Source organism: Ostrea edulis, chromosome 9 (assembly GCF_947568905.1).
Source record: "Ostrea edulis chromosome 9, xbOstEdul1.1, whole genome shotgun sequence".
NCBI classification, from domain to species: Eukaryota; Metazoa; Mollusca; class Bivalvia; order Ostreida; family Ostreidae; genus Ostrea; species Ostrea edulis.
In genome coordinates, this window is record NC_079172.1 from 42,764,111 (window position 1) to 42,778,506 (window position 14,396).

General features: G+C 33.7%; 2 protein-coding genes across 2 annotated transcripts in view; one reads left to right on the forward strand and one right to left on the reverse strand.

Moving 5' to 3' along the window:
* The window catches only part of LOC125658331 (glycerol-3-phosphate acyltransferase 4-like), a 75,284-nt gene that overhangs the window by 12,059 nt on the left and 48,829 nt on the right, over positions 1 to 14,396 (forward strand). The gene's annotated exons all lie outside the window — the stretch shown is intronic.
* On the reverse strand, positions 282 to 10,769 carry LOC125658333 (uncharacterized). The gene is made up of 4 exons (XM_048889566.2): positions 10,625 to 10,769; positions 10,366 to 10,420; positions 3,699 to 3,800; positions 282 to 439 (listed from the first exon to the last, which is right to left on the reverse strand). The coding sequence occupies exons 1-4, from the start codon at positions 10,673 to 10,675 to the stop codon at positions 345 to 347; spliced, it is 303 nt and encodes a 100-aa protein (XP_048745523.1). The 5' UTR covers positions 10,676 to 10,769; the 3' UTR covers positions 282 to 344.

Below are 14,396 nucleotides of genomic sequence, written 5' to 3' on the forward strand. Positions count from 1 at the left end.
AATTTGGTGATTTGCTGGCTCAAATGTATGCTAAAGAAGAGTCATCTATCCTGCAAATACTGAAGTTGCCATTAAGTGTATATTTGATGGGAGAACTTTTGGCGGAATGCTATCTAACCGCTAAAATAAGCCAAATTTATCACCCTGCAGAAAAAACCTACTATACAGTATTTCCATGGATAGCTCTATTTTTAAATATAAAGCTATGCATACACATTCTTGATAACCATGACAATAACAAGGAAATTGATAACCATGACAATAACAAGGAAATCAGTGTGTGAAAATCCCATCATTTACTCGAAATCTAATAGAAACAATATGTAATAGTCTATGTCGCAATGTTAATCCTCCTGCACAAACTGAGGTGTTAGTGATCGATCTGCATGTGTGACTCTGTTAGGTACTCCTAAATCATAGGCTAAGTCATTCATCTCATCTGCAATGTACACAAAAAATTAATTATTCTTATTGTCATTCAACACCTCAATACCTTGTGATTTAGCTTAACCATTCATAAGATGGTATTATATTACATCTTTCAGATGCATATCACACACCAGAAAACTTTTATGAATAGAGAGTGAAGGATATGTACTAAAAATGTCTTGAAATCAAAAAATCTAAAAATAAAATTTCACTTTATTCTATAGTTTAAAAAATCAAAGGCCTGAAGGGCCACAATGGTGTCGTGCTAAGAAAGCAAAGATTATAATGAAACTATGTACTGTCCAGTTTATCAATGCTTCATCCCTTATTGTATGTACACAGAGTAGATATAGCTTTATATAAATCTCAATGGAGAGTCTTCTACCTGTGAATATTTTGATGCCATTGACTACAGTCACACCTTGTTATTGCAAATTCAACAGGACTGAAATTAAATTTGAGATATCCAAGGATTTGCGATAACAAGGATAACACACACACACAAAAGAAGTGGTTTGGACTGGCAACTCTATTTACATATTCCCGATAACGAAGATTAACTGTACATGTATTAAAAGCACACATACAGCTTTGAATTCAAGCAATACCAAGAATATTTATCTTTCATACAGGAATAATGCTTCTAATACATCTGTACAGTAGCTCTTTTCACAAAAAAATTCAATTACAGATATATTTTTTTACAATTCCATTCATTTCTTCAGAATATTTTTCAAAGGATTATTTACAATATCTAATGTTATTAAATAATGAAGATTTTTGTGATCAACCATTGCTCTCAATTATTCACACATCTTTGCTAGCCAAGGGAGTACTCTACAATCCTTGGCACAGATGTAATTCACAAAGAACTGAAAATTTGTGCATTAAGATATTTAGTGAAAAAGTCAACTGTCGTGAGAACTCTCCTTTTAATAGTTGTAAAGGGCATCATTGCATGTACTTGTTGATAACATAATAAAAACAAGAAATAAGTTTTAAACCAAAATTTTAATAAGAAATATGTGCAACAATGTAAACAACTATGGACCATTTGTAGTATATATCACTGCTAGCATCTCAAGAGATGAAAATCTAGTCAGATTAAAAAAATTTTTGTTAATTCAGTAACTTTTACCTCCACAAAAACCTTTACTTGAAAGCCTTATAATAATGAATGCTTCCGCGCTTGGTTTGTTTACAATAACATTAACACGTGCCAGTGTTTATATACCGAGTTGACCAATGATTTGCAAACCTACAGATGCGTTAATACTCTACTGAGAATGCTACAGTCAAATAAACATTACCTACCCTAAAATATAATGACCATAAATAATCCGCGATACACTATTTCTCAGTTTAAATTTCGCCAACAGCAAGCAATGTTTACAAACAAAACCCACGCTATCTTTCGTCTAGACACGCTATCGTTTCAGACATTACGTGACTTTGCAAATGTAGTTTGCATTGAAATTGGAATTTTTATTTGATTTGTTTTTATTTTTTGTGAAAGTTTTTATATGTTAAAGTAAATCAATGTGATAATTTTCATTTGTTTCTCATTAACAACTTTAAAATGTCGTAAATCATTAAACAGTACAGATATTCATACGCCATTACAAAAAGTGCGGGATTTTTCCGCGGAAGCATCGATAGTCTGACACCTTCGGTCGCGTAAACTTTTCAGCTGATGCAGTCGTACATGCTGACTAGATGCCGTTCGAGCAAAGCTCGACGCCATAAAAAATCAAAACTCCTGCATGTACCTCGTAACCTCAACTATTGGCATCCACTTTTGACTCCTCTGAGCTATTAACCAATTAGGTGATGAAATTTAAATGGACAAGAAATTTATTTTTTCCCTTTATGGTTTGGAAGGAAGTTGGTTATTATGACAGTGTGCGATTGTCTTATTCATCATTAACTAAATGTATATAACATTAACAGACAGTGAGGCTGAATTATGATAATAAACCATCAAATCGCTCTGAATGGAAATTAATGTGAAAAAGATTGCAATAGTTCTAACTTCTTTGGGTTACCTTGTCACTAGAACTCTTGTTACTTTGACACTAACACAGATGTTTTGAAGCATTTTAGTGAGAGTGAATGCATAATTCACCTTCAAAATGAATGACTTTGATGTTTACAAGGCAAACACCATGAAGTAAAAAAAAAACTGGGGAGAGAATATGGAAAAAGAAAACTCAAGAAATCTGAGAGGAAAAGGAAATTCCAAAAAGGGCCTTTTAAAGAAGCATGGGTTTCATACGATTGTATCTTGGACCCAATGTTTAGCACAGTGCAAAGAAAACAACCATACTGATTTATTGAATTGAAACAAAATAAAATGATGCAACAGTAAATTCCATTGGGCTGGTAAAAATGTCAAATCCTCAAACGCTACTCACTAACAGCTCTCAGAAAAATGTTCATGAAGACTACCAGTAAATTATGATTTTGGCCTTGATGTGCTTTGTAAAAAGCATGTGCCCTTGAAGCTAGTTAATTTGAATATGTTTATCAAAATTCCTCCACAATTGGGCTAGTAAATTAGATGTGTCACTGTGTATGTCCATGTTTTTATTGGATGCAAAATAATTTTTTGATTTCACTTTTGTTAAGTTGTACCATGAGGTAGCACAATACAAATAAATTCACTAATGTTTCAAAGAACGAGTTATTTTAGCAGAGTATTCCCAAGAATGAATGGTCTTCAACTGCAATTTTCTTAGAATGAGTTTTATTATCATTCAAACATAGAATTTGAGTCTGTCATTTTCATATCCATTGGTCCTAAGGGACAGTTAAAGTTCTCAATTGACCAGTATTGAGTAAAAATTTTAAGTTGACAGCGCTATACACGTATCAATATTTCATGCTATTTATGTCCCATGCCCACCATCTCCCAGTGAAAAAATCTTATTTCCTTATGATGGCTTGTGCAATTTTCTGATCTGTAGCTTTGTTATTTTTCCATCAATTGCAGACAACTAAAAATATGTTCCTAATGTGGGGCAACCATTAACTAGTATGAAAACTTGATAATTAGGTAGCTAACATTCACAGTATTAACCTCTTACATTTAAGACTTTTCACTGATTGACCCTCAGCTGCCCCCCCACAAAGGGACATAACTCTCAGAAAAGTGTTAATGCATGTATTGACCAATGAAAAAACAATTATTTCTAGCCCTTTACATGTACATATCTTTCAGACTGTCCAGAAACAAACATGTGGGTACATGAAACATCAGAATGTCTTACCATAATATTTGAGCCAGGAAATTTCCTTATCTAGTCTCTTCAAAGCCATCTTAATTCTCATCTGGTCCTCCTGATACACTTCTTCATAAGCCTGCAGTTCCCCTGGTAAAGTGAAAGTTAAATCACGTACAATAAAGCGATACACTTCTTCATAAGCCTGCAGTTCCCCTGGTAAAGTGAAAGTTAAATCATGTACAATAAAGCGATACACTTCTTCATAAGCCTGCAGTTCCCCTGGTAAAGTGAAAGTTAAATCATGTACAATAAAGCGATACACTTCTTCATAAGCCTGCAGTTCCCCTGGTAAAGTGAAAGTTAAATCATGTACAATAAAGCGATACACTTCTTCATAAGCCTGCAGTTCCCCTGGTAAAGTGAAAGCTAAATCATGTACAATAAAGCGATACACTTCTTCATAAGCCTGCAGTTCCCCTGGTAAAGTGAAAGTTAAATCATGTACAATAAAGCGATACACTTCTTCATAAGCCTGCAGTTCCCCTGGTAAAGTGAAAGTTAAATCATGTACAATAAAGCGATACACTTCTTCATAAGCCTGCAGTTCCCCTGGTAAAGTGAAAGTTAAATCACGTACAATAAAGCGATACACTTCTTTATAAGCCAGCAGTTCCCCAGGTAAATTAAAATTTAAATCATGTACGATAAAGAAAATGAAAAAGTGAGAAAAACATGGCTTTACATACTCAAACAAGGTCACATACCATTTAAAATAAATGCAATAAATTCAAAATCATTCAAAATAATACATGAATGTAAGATGAAGATAACAAACAGCAATCAATCTCATAAATCCCACATGGAATAGAAAACAAAGAGTTAGACAAAAATGGACCCCAGAGTTAGGATGAGGTGCCTGGGAGGAGTAAGCATCACATCCGCTGTGATACATGTAGAACTTTGTGTGTGTGTGTGCGAATTTGATCAGAGCCCCCAAATCCGTACTGTAGCCCAGTTTACTGTACTGCATTTTTTAGAATTTCAAATTGTGTGTGCTAAGTGAAATTGTATTGTACATAACCATGAGTGAAAGAAAATAAAAAAAGCCAAAATGTGCCAAACATTTTACAGGAATTACAGGCCTATCATCATTTTCACAAAAAAATCTTACGACTAAGATAAAAAAAATTGTCCCTGTTTTATACTCAGTTGAGTGGAACTATCATTTGAGTAAGAATGCAAGCTGCATCACCTGTGTATGTACTTAGTTTTCTCATTCAGAAATATATGAGAGAAGAATTATTAAAGAATTACATTGTTTAAAAATTTTGTATCTTATCAAATCATAAGATTTTTTTGTGAAAAGGGCTGCTGGTAATCTTGTAGGATTTAGTGGATTAAGCTTTCCATTTAAGAATACAATTTGTAATTAATGAATTTAACTGACTGGCAAGGTAACATGGCTAGATAAGGCCTTTTTTTTAAATTGAGTTGGTTTACGGATCCGGTGCACTGATTTTTAGGGATGTTGGGAAAAAAATAAAATGGTTTTTCACTTCTTTTTATATTTCAGACGCTGTAATTTTTCCTTTTCACAAAAAAAAAAAAGAAAAAGAAAACAAGATGTGTTTGTGAAACACAAATACCCCCGATAATGGCCAATTCCGAAGATGGCCAAGGTCACAAGGGCAAATATCTTGGTACCAGTAGAAAGATCTTGTCAAAAGTGCTCATGAACAATATGAAAGCTCTAATATTTACCATTTAGAAGTTATGACTAATGTAAAAAAAATATTAAAAGTAGGTCAAATGTCAAGGTCAAAAGGTTCAATACCAACAGAAATGTCTTGTCACAAGGAATACTCATGTTAAATATCAAAGCTCTATCACTTACTGTTCAAAAGTTATTAGTAAGGTTAAAGTTTTCAAAAAATAGGTCAAACTCCAAGGTCAAGGGGTAAAAAATGTTGGTACCCATGGAAAGGTCTGGTCACAAGGAATACTCATGTGAAATATCAAAGCTCTATCACTTACTGTTCAAAAGTTATTAGCAAGGTTAAAGTTTTCAAAAAGTATGTAAAACTCCAAGGTCAAGGTCACGGGGTAAAAAATGTTGGTACCCACGGAAAGGTCTGGTCACAAGGAATACTCATGTGAAATATCAAAGCTCTATCACTTATTGTTCAAAAGTTATTAGCAAGGTTAAAGTTTCAGACAGAATTACAGAATGACAGACAGGACAAAAATAATATGCCCCCCGATCTTTGATCTTGGGGGCATAAAAAGAAAAAGGAAGAAAGAAAAGAAAATAGATTTCGCTGGATTGGATATTTGGACAGACGCCTCCGTCGAAATCTCGGGACAGTCCATAATATTCATGTGTGGAATAACATGATTGAATTCATTCATTCAATCATTGTATAAAATTTGTTGACTACCAACAATAAATTGATCTGAGACTGACCTATATAAAATTCCGAATTTTTAAATAAATGTTTATAGGGTTCATGAATTTCATTTATAACTTTACTTGACTTCATAAATAAGACTTTAAAATTTAAAAGTAAATTTTTAGACAAAATATATGCTTGGTAAGGTCAGTCAAGATTTTAGTACTTCAAGTGAGTAGTGCGTCCCTATCAATTTAAATAATCTACCGATATACATGAGCGGATCAAAGGATCTAATTTCAATTAGATTAGCGTCCCTATATACGTCATAGATGCCATATTTTGAATGGAAAAACAATGTGGTTCTTTTATTTTGGGATTTACATAACTAAACGGTAAACAATGGAGATTTGATAATAATAGAAAGTTAATTTAATAAACAAATAACATTTTTGAAGGAAACAGCATTGTTGCCAAGGTGCACAATAGTCGTTATATACCACCGTCTTAAATTGACAGTGAAGAGAATATTAAAGCTGATAATAAAACATTGACCTCAAATCAAGTTAATTTTTATTACTTAAAATTTTGTCATTTGAACTTTATTTTTTTACCTCCTCCGAACGGATTTGAAAACTTTGAAATCCGTAAACCAATTAAAAAAAAAATTGGCCTAAATAGACAAGCTTTCATACTGATGTTTTGATTTTTAAGTTTGAATGGGGCTTTAATAGATGTTTTAAAATGATGAAAGTTTAGAGGGGGAAAACATAAGTATATTTATTAAATTATATTCAAATCTTGAAGCAGTGATGTAAAATTATTGAGATATGACACCTACATCATGCTCAAGGGGTAGTGAGGACCTATTCTGACCCAGATCCCTACACAATACTAAATTGCATATATAGTCACTGGTACATATGGGGTATATGCGTATATATGCGTGTGTGTATGTATATATATTTAAATATGTATATGAACTTTTTGCACTTGGTGTATTATAGAGGGTGAAGCCCTCTCACAGCCCGAAGGGCCATGAGAGCGTAGCTCTCCCTATAGGTAACACGTATATACATGTTTAAAAGGAAAATAATGAAAAATTAAACCATACATATGGAACTTGAAAAGTTTGGTACCAATGGCGTTGATGCGAATATTAGCACGTGGACATGTATTTCTCCATTTTGAATCTCGTCTACCTTAGTTCATGTCGTTCTGAGATGTTTCAAAAAATCTGTAAAAGCATTTAAATCTTATTTTCTTAATCATATATAATCACTCCACAATCAACACCATGTTTTTTGTTGTGGTTCAAACGCTATATTTGTAATTTTGCTAAATAACGACGCTGAATATGACGTCACAATGTACTTTTGACATTGATTGCATTATATTTCCCGCGTTCAATATATAGGCGGATGAAATGTCCAAAATTAGGATGCTTTGATACAGATCCGTCCGCATGCTAACTTCGGGTTGTTTTTGTCCTGTTTTGAATATAAATACTAATGCCAAAACTTTTTTGCTTCGCCCTCAAACACGGTCACGCCGTAAAACATATTATATCTAAATATGTTTAACGTGATTGTATGCCAACATGTTTGGTGAATCAATAAATTGAATTGAATAATGATATCAAAACGCCTGTTTATGGTAATCTTTACTTTCTTGCTAAAGACGGATAATCGCATTTTAGCAAGAAGATCTCGCTATAAGGGAAGTGTTCTCAACCTGATGAATGTGATGAAAAGAGATTCTTTATTTGTAGTTTCTGTGGAAACGAGGGGGTTGTTTATATTCGGTCTTTCTATCCCCCTCGTTTCTGTCCAAGCCTTCATAAAGTATGTGGGAAATCAGTCGCGCTTTGGTTTTAATTTATTTCAGCTTACATTTGATGTGAATCGTTCGAAAACTTACATGTATCAATTCATGAAATATTTTGCCGCAAGGGAATACAATTGAAACCATTCAATTCCACACGAAAGCAACGATAATCATCGTCATTTCAAACACAACAGCCTTTCGCTGTCAAATTCACCTCCATGATAAACAATGACTTCAGCGCATGCGTCACCTCATTTTGTAAAACAGCTAGAGGCCCAAGAGGGATGAAATCGCACACAAATCTAACTTTTTCAGTTTATTTTTTCATCACACGCATCGTATTTTTGTGAATGGACATATTTTTCTGAATTTGAAAATACAGAAAACAATATAGATAAAAAGGAAGTTGCTACATAATGAAAAATAGAAGAAAATGTACGTAATTTATATGTAATCGCAACTTCGATATTGTCTGAAATAAATGTGCATATTGTTTTTGATGTGCTGTTTGTTTTCAAAAATGTCATTGTTGTAACAAACAAAATAAAAAAAAAAAAGAAAAGAAAAAAAGAAATAATAATAATTAAAAAAAAGAAAGAAAAAAGATAAACAGAAGTCTTGAAATATATGGGATTAAATATTGTTTTGATTGATCTCGACCATAATATCAGGCGCGAACATAGATTTTCAAAGAGGATGAATCAGAGGATCTGTTGACTGTTGTTAATAGCATGGTATGTGTTTTGTACAGTGTACATATTTTTTATCTTATGCTTGCAGTTTTATAAGTTAGTTACCGATTAAAACATCCTTCAAAACAGAATTAGATATGACTAACATTTATATTGACAATATTCATTGATAAATGTTTAATATCTGACAAAAACTTAATTCACTTAGTCTTCATCAACACCCCCTCCCCCTTAAAACAAAATTTTATTATGTTGAAAATAATAAGATCCAGCATTGATGATTTGTCATTTTCCCTAAAAGAGTTCAATTGATTATTTCGAATGCATGTGAATGAATCTCTTTGTTAGATGATTAATGTCCAGCTGGATGTTGGGGTAATCGTTCATTAATGACACTCTAACTCCAAAAAGTCTCTCCTTGCCCATTGTGGAACGTAAAGTACATCTTTACAAGTGTTGAACTGAAAAGGACCTTTCTGGTTTGCAGTTGGTAACGGGTAAGGTGCAGCCGATGAAGAATTATAATTTCTACTGGTTGGAAAATATCTTTATTGAATTCTGACAAGCATTCCACTTGGCATCAACTAAATCTACGACTGACCACTTCTGTTTCCAAGCGCTGACCTCGTATTGGAGAGACGTGGGCGATTAAAAGTCATTTCCCTGCATAAATAAACTCTCTCTCTCTCTCTCTCCCACTCCAAAATCAAAAGGAGCCCGTGCACCCCCCTCCCCCCCTGTCGAGATCCGCCAACAAATGTTAGGTGGACTGAAATTAACAACCTTCATTGATTTGCAGTTTAACAGTCTGTATAAACAGATAAAGTTCTTCTGTCACAGGTTTGTTGTTCTGTCATAGATTTGTTGTTTTTCAATTCATGGTATGAAATTCCCTATAAGAAGATACACCCCCCCCCCCCTAAAAAAAAAAAGAAGGTATAATGAATAAATATAATAATAACAAAATATGAAAATAGAAATGAATGAATATAAAGGGGGGGATAGAAACATGAGATGCGGTTCCTTTAAAGATATTTAATCCCATTTCAGGAATGCAGTACACATTGCCCACTTTGCACCTTTGAGTGGTCTTTTTTAAATATATTTTTTATTCCCAATTACATTTTTTTACTTATTTTGTTTCCAGTAATTCATTATTTTCATATTCAGAAGAATAAGTTCATTCACAGATATGAAATGCAATGCGTGTGATGAGAAATAAACTGGAAAAGGTTAGATTTGTGTGCGATTTACTAATAGTAACTCATTTCACCCCTCTTGGGCCTCAAGCTGTTTTACAAAATGAGGTGACGCATGCGCTGAAGTCATTGTTTATCATGGAGGCGAATTTGACAGCGAAGGGCTGTTGTGTTTGAAATGACGACGATTATCGTTGCTTTCGTGTGGAATTGAATGGTTTCAATTGTATTCCCTTGCGGCAAAATAATTCATGAATTGATACATGAAAGTTTTCGAACGATTCACATCAAATGTAAGCTGAAATAAATTAAAACCGAAGCGCGACTGATTTCCCACATACTTTATGAAGGCTTGGACAGAAACGAGGGGGATAGAAAGACCGAATATAAACAACCCCCTCGTTTCCACAGAAACTACTTTATTTGAGGCATCTATTTTGAGATGCATGTACCAATGAAACCTGTATCATCCATGATTAACCGTGGAATGCATTATTGCACTGGTTACTCCTTGAATAATAAAGATTGAATTAAATGTATGCTAAAGACTCTGCATAGATGATCTAATGAATAGGTATAATGAATTGAAGGCACATATACTCACTCTTCTTTCTGAAACCAAACACTACTCCCACTGTCAGAGCGAGATATCTAGCAGTCTGTAAAGAAAATCATAGGCATGTAAAAATAACAACTTCCAACATTGTCTTTTGCGTTTAATTATCAATTGCAAAGTCTTTTACAAAATCGCTTAGGACTGAGGAAATTCGAAATATATTTACAACAATGTGAATATCGTAATTTCGTTGATTTATGATGGTTCATTTAACTCTACTCAATGACAAACAAATTCACATAAAAACCTTGAGACCAGCGGGGACCCGTGGGGCTTGTTTCCAGTACTTAAACGACATAATTTGTAGTTGGAGGTCAACTGCTCCTAGCCTGTGAAAAAACGGTCTCGCCACACACCAAGGTAGTCTCCCGAAGAGTTCCGGGATTTCCGGTTCTTTCAAGAATATTGAATCGGATAAAAACGAACAATATTATTTTCCTACTCTTTTTCTTAATATAGGCTATATAAAGGTTTTAGATTTCTCTTCTTTTTTTATATCTCACTATGATGAAGAAGATTTAGTCTTCATCAATTATATTAAGAAATGTATTTTAAGAAAGTCGAATTTTAAAAAGGAAGAGGGCATCAGTACTTAGACGTGCTTGTGTTGATTTGGTGAAATTGAATGTAATATAGTACCATCTTTATATAAAAATTACATTAACATTAAGAAAATCAAAACTAAGTTTAAGATATATATATATATATATATATATATATATATATATATATATATATATAAAGCACTAAATAATCACTACTAGGTACTGAAAATTTTCGCCCCAGCCCGGGGTCGAACCAGCGATATATATATGATTTTTTTGGATCAGCTCTTTGGACGAATAAGGTATGTCCTAATTCGCTCCACTTTTAACATTGATTGGCAAGCCTAAAAACCAAAAACATGTAGTCTGCGTTGTAAATACGTTTGTAGATTAGTGTAGTTGTAGTGCTAGATGTATTTATATGTAGTTTTTGTAATTATGCTCTGTTGATATTGACCACATTATGTAATTCTTTTCGTTTGTCCTGAAGAAGGGACGGGTCGTCCCGAAAATTTGACAATCTCGTTGTTCGTGTCGTTGGTCATTTTATCATTTTAGTGCTTTGTATATATATATATATATATATATATATATATATATATATATATATATATATATATATATACATCATTTTTTGTATGGGAAGACAATAATGTAATTTTGCTTCAATCAGAGCCTCTGGATAGGTTTTCTAACTCAAATATGAATAACAAAAGTTTATAAACCTTATTTTTTCTGTCATTGAAATAGTAATTCACAATTTTGCAACAAAAAATTTCGACACCAAAATGGCAGCTACATGTATAAGTATTGCTTTAACTTCTTATAATTTATAACTAGTCAAAAGAAACCATCGGTCTAAATTGCCTCTAATACTTTTCCTCCCTCGCATGAATCTTCGCCTTAAACATGAAGGAGCTAGTGCCAAAAGGCCATAGTCTGCATCACACCCAGAACCACTGGGCCAATTTCAATCAAGCTTTGGTACAAATTATCCTTGGAGTGAAGGGAATTCAAGTCTCTTCTTGAAAACGAAAGACCCAACCCCTTCAAGTAGGAAATAATCACGAAAAGGTAAAAATAGGGAAAGCCCATCGTCAACTTCCCATATTTATGTAGCAACATTCCATTATCACTTAAATATAGTGTTTATATCTCTCAAATGATTTGATACACAAGATCTTGATCTGCGTATGATCAGTTTACAATTTTAAATCGAGGCAGGCTACTGACAAACAAGTTGATGTTACAGTAGTTTCAACAGACCCATTTAAAACTAGCATTTCGAAAATTCTATGGTCGATCGTTCTAACAATCTAGTTTGCCAATACAACCTATCATTGGGCCAAATGCTGACTGAAGTGTTTCATACCGATTGTTAGGTCGTTCCTGGCACACTGGTGTTGACTACCGATGACTCCGTTTGCCATCAGATATATGACTGATGACGGGTGTGACCGGTCGACAGGAGAAGCTTAATCCTCCTTGGTACATGATCCAACCTCTAGTACATGTACATCCAGGGGTCCATATTTGCGAAACTCTATTTTGTATTGCTTAAAGGAGTTATGATTGAGATTGATCACTGTTAGTTATCTTCACCTTTCATAGACATATTCTTCTTATCACTGCATGATCAGAAAAGTTGAAATTTACACGAAAGCTTCCTGGTATAGAGTAGGTTCAAGGTTATCTATATTATGGTTCTCGGGGGTAGGATGGGGCCCACAATAAGGGATCAAAGTTTTACAAACAAATCTTTAAAAAACCTTCTCAAGAACAGATTGGACAGAAATCACAACAGCAGGACCATGGTGGCTCGGGTGAGTGATGTGGCCCGTGGACCTCGATTAAAAATGGTGTGACAAAATATTGCATGCAAATATCAAAATTAACCTCCCCGCGCAAAGAAGCGAAGGTTCGAGGGCGATTGAGTTGCAATTTAAGAGCCAAATTTGCAGAACTGTAATCCTATGAGAAAATATTGGAACTGATCTGATCTGTCCCATTATTTTCTCAGAGAACTGATCTAGCTGTCCCATTATTTTCTCAGAGAACTAAGTACTGTACATTGAGAATCAATGTACAGTTCCGCAGCTACAAGAGCCAGAGCACGATTGTCAACAAATGATGTTTCAGAACTCAAATAGAAAATCGTATTTCACTGTGATGTGATAAAACTTACTCTTCTATAAGATAATTTATCAAATGTGTATAATTATGTGGGGATCTGGGTTAGAATAGGTCCTCAGTACCCCTTGCTTGTCGTAAGAGGTGACTAAATGGGGCGGTCCTTCGGATGACACCACCAAAAAAAAAACCAAAGTTCGCGTGTCACAGCAGGTGATCCCTCCCTGCTCAAAGGCCGTAAGCACCGAGCATAGGCCTAAAGTTTGCAGCCTTTCACCGGTAATGGTGACGTCTCCGTATGAGTGAAATATTCTCGAGAGGGACGTTAAGGTAATTCCACCCCTCTACAGAATTATAGGTTCAATCTTATATCTTATTGCTGATTCTTCAAATATTATATCTTAGTAACAAATAAAAAGGATAAAATAAGTATGTTGCTGTATCAATAAAAACTTCAACAATTAACACAATATACCTGTTATCAACGTCAGAAAATTGCAATTTTCCTTAAACAGCATTATGAAAATTTCACAAAAACTGGTTGTAACAATATTTTAATATTCATAACAATTTCATGAAACTGTTTCTTTAAAAAATATACAAAAATGATTGTGAAAAATAAAGGAAATCCATCGCATAATGGACTTGATAAATAATTTAATGAAAACAGAGTTACTTATTGTCCTTGGATTCATTATTTTGAAACATATAATTGATAATTCATATATAACTTAGACTTTTGAAAATATTTTATGGTTAACAAGATTTTTTACAATAACTATTGAAAAAGACTCCAACAAAATTTATGTTCCTGTCATGCATAAATCTTATTAAATCATTGACTTTGCAAAATCTTATGACGTCACAGGAGGGAGGAAATACCTTAAACAATATACAATCAATCAATCAATCAAATGTACATGATAGTTAAACCAATATATATCTATCATATAACTAGTACAAAGTATGAATTAGATGAAGAAGTATAAAAAGCATACAGTTAACCAATGATTTCTTAAAAATCAGAAAATGTGCATGCTCTGGCGACTGTAAAGTCCCATGGACCTCTTAATCATAATATTCTAAGCTATGGTAGGATTTTAACACAGATGAAACCAAAAGGTACTTTTTTTTATTTAAAAAGAAAGTCTTATTTAGACCTATCTCGGGATGAGGGGGGGGGGTATTCTAGTCCCCACCCCTTTTGAACCGCGTCTGGTAGTTATGAAATTTAATTGTCAAGTTGTGACACATATATAGTACAAAATGCCAACTCTGCAAACTTTCACCTGTCAATGAACTAAACGGCCTTGATTGATTTCCGTTTTGTCCAGGATTTTTATT